The sequence below is a fragment of the Lontra canadensis genome, unplaced genomic scaffold (genome assembly GCF_010015895.1).
Source record: "Lontra canadensis isolate GAN:19392208 unplaced genomic scaffold, GSC_riverotter_1.0 scaffold4, whole genome shotgun sequence".
Lineage (NCBI taxonomy): Eukaryota > Metazoa > Chordata > Mammalia > Carnivora > Mustelidae > Lontra > Lontra canadensis.
The window spans coordinates 52,626,106-52,644,599 of NW_022630998.1; the positions used below are offsets into that span (position 1 = coordinate 52,626,106).

The following is an 18,494-nucleotide window of genomic DNA, read 5'->3' on the forward strand; positions in this document are numbered from 1 at the left end:
AGCCACCCAGGCGCCCCATGAAGTATATTTTTGAGCTTAGTTCATCATAGCCATTCAGTAAAGATGTGGTCAAGAGATGGTATCTTTGTAGGTAGATGTTTATGTATTCTTTGGTCTAAAATATGGAAAGAACATATGGAACAGAAAATCAGGAATCAAACTCTGGAAGCCAAAAGAATTTGCATAGCCTAATTATTACTATTAATATAGATTTCACTTTTACCTTATAGGTCTTTTTAGTGTAGCATCCATTCTTTCAAGCGGTATGCTTGGGGTGGCTTACCTTAAGCAGATTTCTGGGCTCCATCTTCAAGGATTCTTATTCAGCTTGTTTAGGATCAAGTTTAGGAGTCTTTACAATAGCAATCCAAGGACAATGTCTTGAGACATGCAGGTTCAAGAGGGTTTTTAAAAGAATTTTTTCTTGCCACACGTTGCTTTTCCCATGTCACATTTTTTTCTTTTTCTTCTTTTTCAAGATTTTATTTATCTTGAAAAAGAAGAAAAAGAGAAAGAGAGATAGCAGGGCATGGGGAGAGAAGGAATCACGCTCCCTGCTGAGCGGGAACCCCAACAGGGCTTGATCCCAGAACCCTGGGATCTTGATCTGAGCTTATGCTTAACTCCATGACACTTAACCAACTGAGCCACCTGGACACCCCTGTCACATTTTTCCTTAAATATATAGTACAGAAGTGGTCCAATGAATGGTAGTCTAAAATACAGTAATTGTTTTATCTGATTTTCACTGAAATTCTTGGATAAGTTGGCAAGGATATAGAACACTGTTTTTTCTAATTATTAAATAGTATTTAATAATTTAGAATCTAATTGATGTGACCTTTTTGGCTTCAACAGGTGGTAATTAATCACAAACTAGAGCAACGAATTATTGGAGTGATAAATGAACATAAAAAGCAAAATAATAACAAGGGAGTGATTTCTGGAAGACTTACTGCCAAAAAATTACAGGTATTTTGCAAACTGTTTTTAAGTTCCTTATTTTTAATGGAGCATTTTTAAGACCGGTCCACATGTGAGATGGTTAAGATAAAATGACCTCTTCATCTTCCATTGAGATTTCATGTAGATCATTTCCATCAGCAAGGATAGGTAAGGAATTGGGCCAGATACAAGAGCACACATTAAATGGTGGTGTGAAAACTAAATTACATTCCCCAGATTATATTAGACTCTGTAGTGGGCACTTTGCTTCTTTCTCTCTGACATGATACCAGAAGGTACTTTGCCTCATTCTTCAAATAAAGAAATTAGGGCTTGGAAAGATCACAGATGCTATAGCTGGAGGTTGTTGGTAATTAGCAGAGTAAGCCGAGTCTGGATTGGAACCCAGTTCTGCCCAGCTGTAAAGATCATGCTTTAGAAAGTACCTTAGGTAGCTTTGCTTTATGTATGAATGTGTTCATTGAAGCACTACTTACAATAAGAAAAAGAAAACATCCTAAGTGGTCCCCAGTAGGAAACTGTGTAATTAGATTATGATATATCTTCCCAATGGTATATTATGTAACTATTAAAAGTGATGAAGAGTTTCTAATAACTTGGGAAGATGCTTATGTTACATTAAGTGAATTTTATTTTAACAAAATCATAGAAAAATGACTGGAAGGAAACATACTACATTGCAAACAGTATCTTTGAATAGCGAGAATATGAGCAGTGTCTTAAATTTATCCATAGTTTTCAATTTTCAATTTGGTGAACATATTTAACTTTCCTAACTAGAAGGGGGAAAAAAGATATTTTTGAAATTAAAATTTGTATCAGTTTCTGGTTTAAAATGAGTAGAAGAATAAAATTTCTAATAAAAGGAGATAAAATTAGAATGCCTTTCTTCATTTCCCTTTCATAGGATTTATACATGGCTTTACAGGCATTTTCATTTAAGACTAAGGACATTGAAGATGCCATGACTAACACACTTTTACAGGGAGGTGATCTCCATTCTGCCTTGGATTGGCTCTGTTTAAATCTTTCAGATGGTAAGTAGTATTGTCATAAAATTCTTTCAGTTTCTAAAACCCTTTTGAAATTATTTTGGCAATTGTGACATTTGTATCAATCTCTGAATTTTTTCTCTCTTCTAATTACTTATTTTTCAAGTGTTCTTTACTCTTCTTCATTCTTTACGGTATATTTTCAAAGATTGTAGTCCATGCCAGAAGAAATTTTGTGCATTACTTTTAGTTGTCAATAGTCATTTTACAATGCACTTAATACAACAAATTCTCAAAGTTTGCCTGCCTGTAACCTATCAGACTGTGTTTCCTGGTTTTGGTTCAGAAATTTGGGCCATCTGACTTTAGATAAATTTGTTTAACCAGAAGGTTAAGGTTGTAATCTTTGCAAGAACGTAGAGTGCAGATTGCTTGTATGACTGAGTAAGGATCTTGCTTTATACTGTGACAGGCAACCAAGGAATTGGGAAGGGTTCAGATCTTTTTTGAAAATTTAGAAGTCTAACACATTGAGGGCAAAATAAATGGCCAAATAGAGGTGGGCTAGCTACCAACTTATTAGTGTTTCCACTCCTACTTTGAGAATAAAGCCAGATTCATCATAGGATTTCTAGTCTTAGAATCTAGATGAGGGGTGGAAGAAAATTAGGTGCTCTTTGTCGAGGCAGAGTTTATGTTTAATGAATGTGTATGTCTATGTTTTATGTATGATGTGCAAGGGTTTATGTATCATATGAATGGTTTTTTAATTCCCATTTTTAAGATGCACTTCCTGAAGGATTCAGTCAAGAATTTGAAGAACAGCAACCTAAAAGTAGGCCAAAATTCCAGTCTCCTCAAATACCAGGCTCTGTTTCACCTCCACTGCAGCCTAAAACCAAAAAACCAGAAGATAATAAGATTAAGGTAATTTAAGAAATTAAACATTTAAAGTTGTATAAAATCAGAATGAAACACATGTAACAGTTCACCAGTAGAAATACTGGTTACAATAACATTTTTGCTTCTCAAAAATAACTAATGGCTTTGCCAGGCTTTTCTGTCACTGTTTCAGTAATATGTTGCTGCATAACAAACCACCCAAAAAAGTAGTGGCTTAAAAGAACAATTAATTTCTTTAGATTCTAGAGTCCATACTGGGCTCAGCTGGTTAGTACTTCTGTTCCACAAGGTATCTCCTTAGGCTTGAATATTCAAAATGGTTTCTTTGGGGGCTAGCCAGGCATTCCTCTTCCCATGCGGCTAGCTTGGGTTTCCTTATGTGTGGTTGCAGAGTGGTTTGATCTGCATGGCATCTGGCTTCCAAGAACAAGTATTTCTAGGTGATAAACCCCAGCTTGTATCACTGCTGCTAATGTTTCCTTGGTTGAAAGAAGTCATGTGGCCTTTACAAAATACATGTGGAAGGGGATTACAGAAAGTAATGAATAAATACTAGAAGGTAGTTCATTAGGGCATTACACTTAAATACCCAACATATCATGGGGCACCTGGGTGGCTCAGTCACTTAAGCATCTGCCTTTGACTCAGGTCATGATCCCAGGGGCCTAGGCTTGACCCTGTGTCAGGCTCCCTGCTCAGGGGGGAGGCTGTTTCTCCCTGTGTCCCTCTTCCTGCTTGTGAGCTCTCTCTCTCTCAAATAAGTAAAATCTTAAAAAAAAAAAAAAAAAAAATACCCTGCATATTGCAAAACCTCTATAAACGTGGATGAAACTGGAGAACATTATGCCAAGTGAAATAAGCCAGTCACAGAAAGATAAAGATTGCATGATTTCACTTATGTGAGGTATCCCAAATAATCAAACTCATAGAAGAGAATAGAATGGTGCTTACCAGAGGCTGAAGGGAGGAGAGGGGAATGTGGGAAAATGTTGCTTGTTAAAGGTTTCAGTTACACAAGATGAATATATTAGAGATCTTTGTAACATAGTGCCTATAGTTAATGCAGTATTGTGCACTTTAAAATATGTTCAGAGGGGCGCCTGGGTGGCTCAGTGGGTTAAGGCCTCTGCCTTTGGCTCGGGTCATGATCCCAGGGTCCTGGGATCGAGCTCCGCATTGGGCTCTCTGCTTAGTGGGGAGCCTGCTTCCTCCTCTCTCTCTCTCTGCCTGCCTCTCTGCCTACTTGTGATCTCTGTCAAATAAATAAAATATTTACAAATAAATAAAATATATTCAGAGCATAGATGGCATGTTAAGTGTTCTTACTGTAGCTGCCACTCTCCATTCCCACCAACACACATGAACAAAAGAACACAAGCAAGTTTTCAGAGATGATGGATAGTTTAGTACATTGATGTAGTGATCATGAGTGTATGCATATATGCAAACTCATCAAAATATTGAATTTACATTACATTAATACTGATATATTAATATGCACATTAAATTTGTGCAATTTTTAAATATATCGGCTATATCTCAGTAAAGCCTAAAAACAAAACAGAAACAAAAATCTGGAAGCATTATCCCCAGAAAACCACTGTTTTTAAGGAATAACACTAGTTTTTAACAGTTCTCCTTTTATTTTTTTTGCCTCTTTATAAATACATTTTTTTTGATTCTGCAAGTTTGAACTTCTTAAAGTAATGTTGAATTCATTTGTCCTTCACAGAACAGTATGTAATATGATTTTGGGGGCTTATATGTCTGTGTTTCTGAGTGTAAAGAAAATAGTAAAAACGAGGACACGTGATGATAGTTTGACACCTTTTTCTAACTTTGGTTTTTCAGATATTTGTTTTTCTTTTCTAGCCAAAAAAGGAAGAAAAAAATTTGGAAGTAAATATGAAAGAATGGATCTTGCAGTATGCTGAACAGGAAGATGAAGAAGAAAAGAGTGAGAAGTCTAAAAGTTTAGAAGAGGAGGAAAAATTTGACCCTGTGAGTTAAAAATGTGTATTAGGCTTCTACCTGGCCATTCAGAGGGCAACATAATTTAACTTCTCTGTGACTTAGTTTTCACCTTGTAAATTAAAGAAATACCTACCTCTAGTAGTTGATATAAAGATTAAACAAGACTTAAATAACAAAATAGAAATGGCACAGAATAACTGCTCAGTAGCTAGTACTTATATTCCTCCCATGTTTAAAGAGCTAATCATCAGATATTTTAAATGATTATCATTTGTAGGGAGTATGCTAAATTCCTTGGATAATAAAAGAAAGGCACATTTCTTTACAGAGGCAGTCTATAGTGTGGTCAGAGAAAACCTAGATATCATAAGATAAACTAAAAATGTAAGGTTAAAGGAAAACAAGTTGTAAGAAGAAAATATTACAATACACATGTCTGACAGTACTTCTGTCTAGAATTGATAAAGAAGTTCTAAAAGGAAACACACTTTTCAAAAATAGATACATTGATGGTCAATAAACATGTAAAAATAATTTCAGGATCACTAGTCATTAGAGAAATGAAAAGAAACTGCAATGAGATAACTATTTTATATTCATCACAATGGCTACAATTAAAGAGATGAGTAATACCAAGTGTTGGGAGGCATGGAGGATTGGGCACACTCAGTCATTAATTGTGGGAGTGTAAAATGGTACATTCACTTTGGAAAACTGGCACTTTCTTAGGAAGTTAAACATACGCTTAACCAAATGACCTAACAGTTTCATTCCTAGGTATTTATTCAAGAAAAAAGAAAACATGCCCACAAAAAAGACCTGTATGCAAATGTTCATAGCAGCTTTATATTCATAATACCCCAACACTGCAAGCAACTCTCCAAGACATACTTGTATGAAAGAAGCCAGACACAAATGATTATATGTGTAATTACTATATTAAAATCTAGAAGAATCATCCATGCAAAATCAGTCTGTAGTGACAAAAGGCAGATCAGTGGTTGCTTGAGGCCAAGGGCAGAGGAAGGAGATTGATGGTAAGGCAGCATGAGGAAACTTCTGGAGATGATGGGAATATTTTATATCTTCATTATGATAGTGATTACATGGATGTATACATTTATCAAGCTCAATTCACCTGTACACCTAAATGGGTGCATTTTACTCTATGTAACTCATACCTTAATAAGATTGGTTTAGAAAGAAAAAAGGAAAGTTGCAGAGTAACATGTAGTATGATGAACCTGTTTGTGTAAAAGAGAAAAATATATATTTGCATTCTTATGTATGCATAGAAATGATCTGGAAAGATTCACAAGAAGCTATTATGAGTGATTAGGACTGGGATGCTAGAATGGGAGGGAGACTTTTTTTTTTTAGACTCTTCTATATCCTGTAAGGGTTTTGTTTGTTTGTTTTTTAACTATGTGCCTGTATTAAACTAATAAAAACAAAGAATTTGGGACAGTACAAGTCTACGTTGAGATCAAAGAAGAGGTGTCTTCTGACTGGAGCATTTGGTTATGCCTGCAAAGAAGAGGGGTGGAACTTGGGGTGCATAGAGTGCACATGGGCAGGAAAGGAAGATGGTCCAGAGGGGTGAAACAGTGTGAACAGGTATGGAGGTGGAATTGTGCAAAGGGCCTTTGGATATTAGACAATAAATGAGTATACAGAGCATAAAATGTAGATGAGTACTAGCAGGCAGGAGTAAATAGGTGAGTTTAGCTGACATCAGAAGATTTTGATGCCTAGAAAATGAATTTGATTTTCCTTTTGTGAAGAGCCACTAGAAGGATGGGGGCAGGTAAATTACAGGAATAATTTGCTATTTTAGGTCAGATTTAGTAGTATTTAGTAAAGGTGGTTTGGAACATTTAGGTAACATTCCAGGTGATTTGGTAAAGGATAGGGAAGCCATTTGGGTAGCTATTGCACTTCCTCGGGTGTGATTAATAAGGCTTCAAATTGGAATTGGAAAGGAACAGAAACATTTAAAGCAAGAATCCAGAGAAAGTGTTGATTTACTAAATATAAATGTTAATGAGCCAAAGACAGCAAAAGATTTGCAGGTGGAGGGATAGTAGCAGCAGCAGAGATAGACGTGATGAAAGAGTGAGTGTGATGGGGTGAACAGGAGAAGATAGCTAATCCTTGTACTTGTTAACAGTGTATCGTGTGTGTTCTACACAGAATGGTCCCCGAATTCAGCTCTGACTGCTGCCTTAGTTTCTCTCTTTTCTGTTCATCTTAATGGTTGCGTTTCATAGCAGCATTCTGTGTGCCCTGTACATTGATGCGTTTCACCTGTCACTTATTAACCTAAGGTAAAAAACAGAAATTTGAGTTCAGCTTTAAACTGTATCTGATGGTTGCTCAGCAGAGCTAAGTCCTGAAGTTTTATTACACTCCTTTTCCCCTGAGGCCTTTTTTTTTTTTTTAATGTCCCTTACTATCTTCTACAAGAGATGATGGGAAGATAACTTTCAGATGAGTATTATTATATTATTACCTATACAATTCTTTAAAAACAGGTGTTTATAAAATGTATAAAAATAAGACATTTATTATAGAAATGAACTTGCATTTACTTTTTCTTCTGTAGTTTTTAAATTTTATTTAACATGTCAAGGAAGTTTTCCATGTGGATTGCCCTCATTCTTTTGCTATCTCATTTTCTTTTTCTAATGGCTGACAGGTTTTCTTCTGTAGAAAAATCTGATTTACAGTTTTGCCTCTTCGTTCAGTACTGCAGTATTATGTATGTATACTTGCAATTCTGCATCTTTGTATTATTTCTCTGTGAAATATTCCTAAAAGTAGATTTGCTGGATCAAAGAATAAGATCAAAAGATCATAGGTTTTGATATAATACATTGACAATAGATTAACTCATTTTGTTCTTTTTTAAATTTCTGTATCATTATCTTATCTGGAACAGAATGAAAGATACTTGCACCTTGCAGCAAAGCTTCTGGATGCAAAGGAGCAAGCAGTTACCTTTAAACTAGAAAAAAACAAGCAAGGCCAAAAAGAGGCTCAAGAAAAAATAAGGAAATTTCAAAGAGGTAAACACTTCCAAATTCTTAGATGTATAAATGTCTTTTTGGTGCGGGGGAGGGAGCGCTTTCCCAGCATGGAGACTGCCTCTTTTTAATTTGTTTACAAAACTCCAGTTTATATGTGGGCTTGACAGACTTTCTGTAACAAGCCACATAATAAATACAGTAGGTTGTGTGGGCCATAAAGACTCTTTCATAACTACTGAACTCTGCTGTCACAGCATAGAAGCAGCTATAGACAATATGTCAGTGAATGGCTATGGTCTCATAAAACTTTACAGATCCCAAAATGGGAATTTCATGTAATTTTCACATGTCATCAAATATTTCTTTTTTTCTTCAACCAGTTAAAAATATAAAAACCATTCTTAGCTTGTAGGATGTACAGAAACAGGCAGCAGGTTAGATTTGACCAGCAGGCCATAGTTTGTCAGCCTCTGACATATACCTTAAAATACCATCCTCATTCAAGAAGGAGAGGCGATAGAATTCCGTGTGTATTCATTTCTGGTGAGGATGTTCTTCGGACCTTCTACATCTGTTAAATAATTTTTTTTAAAACATTTTAATATATGATATGAAAATAAATTGTCTCTGACTTCTAGCACAAATTGCAAATAGGAAGTGTTGAATACTTGGCTACAAAGAAAAAGATGGAATGCTGTTTTTTTTTAAACCAACTTTGTGAGCACCTGGGTGGCTCAGTCGTTAAGTGTCTGCCTTTGGCTCGGGTCATTATCCCAGGGTCCTGGGATTGAGTCCCCCATTGGGCTTCCTGCTCAGGGGGTGTCTGCTTCTCCCTCTTCTACTCCTCCTGCTTGTATTCCCTTTTTATTTATTCCCAAATAAATAAAATCTTTCAAAATAAGTAAAACTATCTTTGCAACATAAAAAGGCATTAAAAAACTGATACAACAAAGCATGATTTTTTTTCTTGGTAGAAATGGAAACTTTAGAAGACCATCCAGTATTCAATCCAGCCATAAAGATTTCTCATCAACAGAATGAAAGAAAAAAGCCTCCTGTAGCCACAGAAGAGGAAAAGCCTTTGAATTTTAACCTATTTGAAAAATCCATAGCTGCTACTGAAGAAGAGAAAGGTAAAATGAAGGGAAAGTGTTTCAAGGTGTAAGTAGTAAAATGTCAATGAATATACAATTAAGAAGTTCAGTTACTTTGCATTCTAGCAGACTTCATAAGCTGGTAGTAAAGCTATGTTTCCACATGCTGCCTTTGAAAAATAATAATTATAACTTTTGTGGCATTTTATCATTACAAGTATCCTGCTTCAGCCTCGTCTCTTTTCAGTTCATTCTCCAAATTCCGGCCAGAATTATCTTTCCATAACACACATCTAAATGGGAGTTCCCTGTTAAAAACCCTTAATCAGTAGTGAGTCCAAACCCTTTATCATGGTATTGAAGATCCTTTGCATTCTGCCACAATCTGCCTTTCCACTCATATTCTCCCAGCTGTGTACTATAGCCACGCGTTATTTCATGGCTGCGTGATTTTACTCAGCCCCTACTTGGCCAACCTTTTCCTCCTCTCAAAGCTCAATTCAAAACAGAACCTCTTTAAGCCTGCCGCGAGTCTTGCCATCCCACCATATGTGTGTAATTGTGTACTTGTGCTAAAGTAAATTATTGATAGAGCGTGTATAATACTTATCTGTAATATAGTCAAATCCTACACTAAATTGTCAGTTTTTTAACTATATGTTTCATATATATTTACTGAATTTTCTTTCTGTTCAGAATGTCACATGCTATGTGTACATTTATTAACAAAATAACCTAGTCCTTGCCCTCTTCAAGGGTATGATTTAGTAGGAGAGGTAAGCTTTAAATATACATAAATATTTAATTAAAAATTGTGATGTATGCTGTTAGAGCAAGAAAACTACTTTCTAATAATAGAGATAAGGAGACTGATGACTTGCCCTGAGATCTAACAGATGATTAGATCAAGCTTTTCTCTGTCATTTTTCACCTAGTCTCTTCTAAGTCTTTTCCCAAAATTGAGAGGACTTTGATGACTCAAAAGAGATTATACATTACTGCATGACAATTTTTAAGCACCAATCTCTGTCATTTTAGAGAAAAAGAAGGAACCTCATGATGTAAGAAATTTTGACTATACAGCTCGAAGCTGGACTGGAAAATCTCCCAAACAATTTCTGATCGATTGGGTCAGGAAGAATCTTCCTAAGAGTCCAAATCCTTCCTTTGAAAAAGTTCCAGTAGGTAGATACTGGAAATGTAGGTATGTTTTTCTGGTTATTTGAATGAACTTTTAGGAAAATCTAAGATGAAAAATCTCTTTGTTTCTTATATGTTAAGTAGACATTTAGGAAGCCCTCTCATTCCACAACTCTGAGTGATAATGCTGATCAGTTATAATCTAGGTACAGTGTCTTCCATGGAAATATTTAATTTAAATAATTAATGTAAACTTAGGTTTGGGGTTAATGGAATTTTGATTCATTTGACTTCATTAATTTTATCTTAAAAATTCTTTGGCTTCCTTGTAGGGTAAGGGTAATCAAGTCTGAAGACGATGTACTGGTAGTGTGCCCTACAATCTTAACAGAAGATGGCATGCAAGCTCAGCACCTGGGAGCAACTCTAGCTCTTTACCGTTTAGTGAAAGGGCAGGTGAGACTTTTTGAGATGTTTCAAAAGTCGTTTGTGGACCATACATTGGCAGCATAAAACTGTGTGGGCATATGGAATGTCATATTTAATTATGGCCTTTGGTGCCAGTTTTTACTTACTGCTTCTTCAGATTAATCCTCATTTCTGCTTATTTATAATTTTGACTTCCTCAAGCCCCTAAATCTAGCTCTGTCCTTAGACCAGAGGCTCTGTCAGTTTTTCAGCCTATGCTATTTTACAGATTAAAAATAGTTGTATGAGGTTGGTTGAAGTAAGGAGAATTTTTAAACAGTTTAATGTTTAATTAAGTGTTATAATATCTCTCTTTATTCTTATATTTTCTCTCAGCTTTGGAAAGTTACAGACCTTGATTCAAGTTTTCAGTTTTAGGTTATATTAGTTATAAGCTTTCAGGTTAAGGAAAGATTATAGTACTACTGTAGGAAGCTCTCTTTTTATCTTGGATGGTTGGATTGTCAACATTTGCATTTAAATATGTGTATTTTTCTTCATGGAAAATTAGAACCACTTGAAATTATAGACCCTGATGACATGGAACTCCAAACAATAGTTCTTTTCCAGTTTCTGGCAATAAAAGTTCTTAATGCCTGTATTTCCCTTATTTTGCAAAAAAGGTATCATAAGCTAAGCTTAATTGATAAAGCTGAACCGGGAGCCTGATGTGGGGCTCAGTGTCAGGACCCTGGGATCACAACCTGAGCCAAAGGCAGACGCTTAACCGGCTGAATCACCCAGGTGCCCCTGCACTGTAGTTAATTTTAAATACTTTGACCTATAATCTTACTTTAACTACCAGCATCTCACAGGGAGCTTTGTTTCAGAAACGCTTTATGGATCATCTGCATATTTACATAGCACCACTGCAGGAATAAATAATAATAAATGTATTCACTAGTTTCCTATGTTCCAGGAGTGAGCACTTTTCATATAGTAGTAACTTAAAGTTTACTTCAGAGTATGTCTATAAAGGAGATATTGGTCCCATTTTACAAATACAGAAACTGAGACACGGAGAGGTTATTTGCCCAAGGTCACACAGCTAGTAAGTCTAGAAGCCTGAATGTGATACACTATTTATAAATTTGCATCATAAGCATGTGTTTCTTAAAGTAGGCACTTATTAATTTAAGAGAGAAATTATATTTTAAAAGGAAAGTAGCTATCCTAAATTCTAGCCTATTGAATTTTAGTATCTGGTAGTTAGTGAAAATAACACTGTTGGTTTTTGTTTGTTTGGTTTGTTTTTTGGTGGTTTTTTTGTTTTTTTCATTTATAGTCAGTGCATCAGTTACTTCCTCCCACTTACCGAGACGTTTGGCTGGAGTGGAGTGATGCAGAAAAGAAAAAGGAAGAATTAAATAAAATGGAAACCAATAAACCCCGTGATCTGTTTATTGCCAAACTTCTGAGCAAATTGAAACAGCAACAGCAACAGCAGCAACAGCATTCTGAAAATAAGAGAGAAAACTCTGAAGATCCTGAGGAAACTTGGGAAAATTTAGTTTCTGATGAAGATTTTTCTGCACTGTCCTTGGAATCAGAAAAGTCAGAAGATTTGGAACCTGTTAGAAACCTGTTTAGAAAGTTACAAAGCACACCGAAATATCAGAGACTTCTAAAGGAAAGGCAACAGTTACCTGTGTTCAAACATAGGGATTCAATCGTGGAAACTCTTAAAAGGCATCGGGTAGTGGTTGTGGCAGGTGAAACAGGGAGTGGCAAAAGTACGCAAGTACCACATTTTCTCTTGGAAGATTTGCTTCTAAATGAGTGGGGAACGAGTAAGTGTAACATTGTCTGCACTCAGCCCCGAAGAATCTCAGCAGTGAGTTTAGCCACAAGAGTATGTGATGAGTTGGGCTGTGAAAATGGACCTGGAGGAAGGGTAAGGTGTTGTTCAACTCCATCTCAGTGAATCCTGACTGTTACTGTTTGTTCAGTAGCACATCTCAAGCACTTTTCATGTTTTCTTTGATAGGTTTCATATTGTGCCACTCTCCTTCATCTGAAAAGGGTTGTTAGTAATCCAGTCATTAAAATTCTCATATCAAGGAAAAAAAATATTCATTTTAATAATTGAATAATTCAAATATGTTACATACTAAAGAGAACAAAGAATATAGACAAATACAGATTTGACTGTGATATCATAATTCTCAAGTTCCTGCATATCTTCTCTATGGAATGTATTCCTGAATTGTTTTCATTAATTCTTTTTAATAAGCAGAAGAAAAAAACAATATAGAAGAAAAAGCTAGACTGTTCTCAAGCCCTTTATTTTTAAAAAATGGAAAAAATTCTAAAATATCCCTTGTCATGCATTCTGCCCTGCAAGCAAACCCAAACCTGGCCACACCTTAGCTAGAATGACTACAGAATACAGAAAGTAATAAAATTACTTAGAACCAAATATGAATTCCAAGTCAAATAACTCAATTATACTTTACATTGTTCTTTCTGGAGATGGTACTTAACACTTTTGCCTCTGTCTTTAAGATATGTACCCCATAGGCACCTGGGTGGCTCAGTAAGTTGAGCATCTGCCTTTGGCTTGGGTCACGATCCTGGAATCTCGGCGTTAAGTCCCCTGTTGAGCTCCCTGCTCAGCGGAGAGCCTGTTTTTCCCTCTGCCCCTCACCCCAATCTTGTGTACACACAATCTCTCTCTCTCAAATAAATAAGTAAAAAAAAAAAAAAAAAAAAGGACATGTACCCTTTTATGAAAGAAGTTTCATGTAACAAACTGGGTTTCTCTCACGGGATGTAAGAAAAAAAGACAGTTTCTGTCTTATAAGGAACTCACATTAAGAAGATGACAGACATGTACACACATGGCAAATAAAAGAATGACTGAAAAAAGTGAATGTGATGGAAATAGAAGGGACTTAAAATTCTGATCAGGCGCCACCGGTACAATACCAGCTGCTTTTTAATGGTGGCAGCTTTTATAGAATCTTGATAGGAAATTTTTAGAACTGCTCTAAATTTTTGTTCGTGAGTACCTCAGCATTTTGTTCTAAGATAATTGAATTAGTAAGATTGATCTTGGTGCCTGAGTGGCTCAGTTGGTTAAGTGTCCAACTCTTGGTTTCAGCTCAGGTCATGATCTCAGGGTTGTGAGATCCAGCCCCACTTACAGCTCTGTGCTCAGCACAGAGTCTGCTTGGCACTCTACCTCTCTCCCTTTCCCTCTGCCCCTCCCCTTCAACAAAAAGAATAGAATAATATTGATGATACTCAAGCAGTGAACAGCTTTTGTGTCAACACTTTTTTTTTTTAAGATTTTATTTATTTATTTATTTATTTATTTATTTATTTTACATCGAGAAAGCACACACACAAGTGAGGGAGAGGGAGAAGCAGACGCCCCGCTGAGCAGGGAACCCGATGCGGAACTCAATCCCAGAACCCTGGGATCACAACCTGAGTCAAAGGCAGATGCTCAACTGACTGAGCCACCCAGGCGCCCCATGTCAGTACTTTCAAGAAAACAGAAGTTTTTCTTATTTAAAATTAGCAAAACAAATTTTACCATTTTAGATGATTGAAGACCATGGGAAAATAATTTTAATTATAAATTTTACCAAATAGATTTACTTAAGCTGCTCCATCTAGTAGCAGGATCAGCACCTCTGCTACACTTTAGTGATTGTTTCCCAGATCACTTATGAGAATCTAATTTCAACCTTATGTTCTCCCTTTAGAATTCTTTGTGTGGATATCAGATCCGGATGGAATCTCGAGCTAGTGAATCTACAAGGTTACTATATTGTACTACAGGGGTTTTGCTAAGGAAACTTCAAGAAGATGGTCTCCTAACTAATGTGTCTCATGTTATTGTAGATGAGGTGAGTATACTTTATAGTCAAGTTCAGATAAATTTGAAACATCTTCATATTAATAAGATACTATTTCTAATACTAGCTAACATTTTCTTCATGCTTATTTAAATACCAGACACTTTACTTGTAATAATTATTTAATTTACTCTAAAGAATATATCTCACGTTAATTGATTTAATACCATGTGACATTTGCTAGATGCTATTCTGATTTTATGTATATAAATTCATTTAATCTTTCTCTCACTCCAGTGAAGTAGATATTATTACCTCTGTCTGCTGCTGTCTGTGCTTTAACCAGTATAGTGACTCTCAAGTACGTTTAGTTGTTACAGGATTTTCTTTGATTCTTTAAAAAAAAAAAAAAAGGAGAACTTTTGATCATTTTCTCTATACATAAATCCCTCCCTGAATCAAGTTCGAACACACATTAAAGTCAATGTTTAAAATGGAAAATTTCCCATGGAAATTATTTAAAATGGCGTGGTAGCCTAGCATATGTAAACTGATTTGCTTTGTATATAATTTTGTCAAGAAGAAATAAGATATATAGCATTTCTCTTATTCAAGTAATATTTAAAAAATTTTCCGTGATATAAAGTTTTTGAGTGTCTGTTAATTAATTAAGTTCAGAAGGCAGTAGTAAAAGTTCAGTCATTCAGGGTACCTGGGTGGCTCAGGATCTGCCTTTGGCTCAGCTCCTGATCCCAGGGTCCTGGGATTGAGCCCCACATTGGGCTCCCTACTCAGTGGGAAACCTGCTTCTCTCTCTGCTTGCCACTACATCTGCTGTGTGTGCACACTCTCTCTCTGTCAGATAAATAAAATCTTTAAAAAAGTACAGCCATTCATTGATTTTTAATTAATAGACTACGTGTAGATTATTGGGTTATTTTCCTCTTTTTGGTTAGAAAATATTTTATAAATATTGAAAGATACACGAACGAAAATAAAAAAATTTGATGACCCAGGAAAACACTCAATGTTGACATTTAACTTTCATATTTATATGTATATATATTTAGTATGTATGTGTATTTTACAATTTTTTACATTAGCCTACAAAAACAAGATTTTTAATAGCTTTATAGTATATAATTTGGATGCCCCATAATGTATTTAACTTTATTCCTATTGGATTTTTTTTGTTTTTTTAATTCCATGTGTAAGTGAGAACACGTTATTTGTCTTAATGTCTGACTTATTTTGCTTAGCATAATAGCTCTTTTCATCCCTCCATGTTGTTGTAAATGGCATGATCCCATTTTTTAAGGCAGAGTAATATTCCATTGTATATATTCCATATCTTTATCGATTCATCTCTAGATGGACACTGTACATCACTAGATGTACACTAGATGTGCAACCCAAGTTGTACAATAGCTGTAATAGCAGCTATTATAAATAATGCTGCTATAAACCTAGGGGTGCATGTATCTTCTCATATTAGTGTTTTTGTTTTCTTTGGGTAAGTACCCAGTAGTAGAATTACTGGATCATTTTATGTTTGTTTTTAATTTTTTGAGGAATCTTTATACTGTTTCCACAGTAGTTGCACCAGTTTACATTCCCAACAACAGTGGACAAATGTTCCCTTTTCTCCATATCCTCAGCAACACTTCTTTTTAATTCTAGCCATTCTGACAGGTATGAGGTGATACCTCATTGTGGTTTTGATTTGCATTTCCCTCTTGATGAGTGATGTTGAGCAGCTTTTCATGTGTCTCTTGGTATCTGTATATCTTACTTGAAAAAAATGTCTATTTACATCCCTTGCACATTTTTAAATTGTGGGGTTTTTTTTGTTGTGGAGTAGTGTACATTTTTTCATATTTTAGATACTGACCCCTTATTGGATAGAAGATTTGCAGCTATCTTCTCCCATTCATTAGATTGCCTTTTTGTTTTGTTGATAGTTTCCTTCACTGTGCAAAAGCCTTTTATTTTAATGTAGTCAAAATATTTTATTTTTGCTTTTTAGGAGTTTTATGGCCTCACATTTAGAATTTTAATCCATTTTGAGTTTGTGTATGGTATAGAAAGTGTTCCAGTTTTCCCAACATCATTATTGAAAAGATTATCTTTTCCCCATTATATATTATCTTGCCTCAGGGTGAACTCTAATTTAAAAGCCGGACCAGCTTGAGGAAGTTGTTCTTTCATGGTTTAATATTAGCAGTCTGCTTTACTGAATCATGCTTAAATGTGATACTCTCAGCATCTTGAGCAATATGGTAAAAGTAAGAAAAATCCCAATGAAATTCATCATCATGTTAAATATAAGAATGTAAAAGATATTGGGACAGAGTTCATTATATTTTGCAGGACCTTTCTTTTTGACAGTGCACAGGATAATACTTCTTGTGTGATTTGTTCTAGTTTGTGGTCACTGTGTGAGTTATAAGTAGGTTTTCCTGCTGACTGCTGGTATGTTTACAAGCAAATTTTTTGCCTACTAGCTCTCTTGAATGTGCTTAATAAAGGACACATTTTTTTAGCTCTATTTTATGATCTATTCTTTTTTTTTTAATCATTATCTGTATAAATTTATCTATTTGATGAGCTTCCTCAGATTTGCTTCATCCTGCAGAAAATCTCTCTTGAGTTTCAGACATAAATATCCTGGTCAAAGCACAAAAGTAAAAATAACTGGGATTATTCCTTCTTTCTCCCTCATACCCTAAATCCAGTCACTAGACCTACTGATTGTACTTTTCTCAAATTCATATATTTTTCTCCATATTTAACTAGTATTGCCCTTATAGAGGCTATTATTTCTTTAAGTACTACAACAACCTATAATTTTTTTTTGTTCTGAAAGAACTTTGTTTTATTTAGCAGTTTTATATTCTTATTAAAACATTAAAAAAAAGAACAAAGCATTAACATTGTGACAAGTAAAAAGATCCTCTCTAACACTATCTACTTCTCTTTTTCCTCTCCCAGAGTGTGTCTTTTTCTTTTACCCTATTTATTTCAAGGGGGAAAGTGAGCAGATACGAGATTCCAATAAGTTAATACTAAAAGTAAATAGTTTGTTAAAATATAATTATACCTTGACCACCAAATTTTAAGGTTACTTTTATTTACAAGTTTTGCCTATGGAAAACAGGGGAACAAATCCATATAAACATCCATTCTGAGAGAGCAATGAAGGCTAAAAGTGCTATTAAGATCTAACCAAAATGAATTACAAGATAGTTTTTACTGGTATGAAGGAAGAACTTAAAGGACTCAACTAAAGGAACACAGCAATAATTATAACTGACACATCCTCTCCTTGCAAGATACACACTGGGCTTGCCCATGCTAAGTTTCAGAATACTGAAGTCTTCTGGGGGTGTGGGAGGAGAGGAATGGAAACAATCATTGTTTTTAAGTTAGGGAAGGTTGGGAGATCCTTTAGTCTTTTTAAGGAAGCAGTGCCACCGCAGATAAACAATCCCCCATCATTTTTTTAGAGTTTTCATTAACTCAAGGAAGAGAGCATATCTGTTGCAAACTTCTTCCCACTCAAATCCTGAGTTAATGCTACATGCTTTAGTTTCATCCTCCCTTTCGGTATTAGAACCTCAAAGTCACGTTTGTGGTCTTTCTTTGGCTGTTTATACTTTAGATAGTATCTTTAAGTAGTGTGGGACAAGGCTTGTACATGTTTTGTCTAATGTTCCATTGTCACCTTTTGTTCGTTTGTCACTCTTCTAAATCTAACTTTGCACAAGTAACCCATGTAAAAAATGTGCAGAAACCTATAATTAAACTTCCTTTCTGTTCTGACCTCCTCCATTACATTCTCCACATTATAGCCGGTTATCTTTTTTTTTTTTTTTAAGATTTATTTATTTTACTTTTTCAGTGTACCAAGATTCATTGTTTATGCACCACACCCTGTGTTCCATGTAATAGGTGCCATCCTTAATACCCACCACCAGGTTCACCCAACCCCCAACCCCCTCCCATCCAAAACCCTCAGTTTGTTTCTTGGAGTCCACAGTCTCTCATGCTTCATCTCCCCCTCTAATTTACTCCGGTTCACTTTTCCTTTCCTTCTTCTAATGTCCTCCATGTTCTCCCTTA

General features: G+C 35.4%; 1 protein-coding gene across 2 annotated transcripts in view; it reads left to right on the plus strand.

Moving 5' to 3' along the window:
• Positions 1–18,494, plus strand: part of DHX29 (DExH-box helicase 29) — a 48,747-nt gene that overhangs the window by 7,570 nt on the left and 22,683 nt on the right. The window contains exons 3-12 of one of the 2 annotated variants that reach the window (XM_032850553.1): positions 859–972; positions 1,874–2,003; positions 2,743–2,885; positions 4,734–4,862; positions 7,777–7,903; positions 8,839–8,997; positions 9,997–10,162; positions 10,431–10,554; positions 11,852–12,460; positions 14,280–14,423. In XM_032850553.1, the coding sequence (XP_032706444.1) occupies positions 859–972; positions 1,874–2,003; positions 2,743–2,885; positions 4,734–4,862; positions 7,777–7,903; positions 8,839–8,997; positions 9,997–10,162; positions 10,431–10,554; positions 11,852–12,460; positions 14,280–14,423 (1,845 nt within the window). The remainder of the gene's footprint in view (positions 1–858; positions 973–1,873; positions 2,004–2,742; positions 2,886–4,733; positions 4,863–7,776; positions 7,904–8,838; positions 8,998–9,996; positions 10,163–10,430; positions 10,555–11,851; positions 12,461–14,279; positions 14,424–18,494) is intronic. The other variant, XM_032850558.1, reaches the window with a different exon arrangement.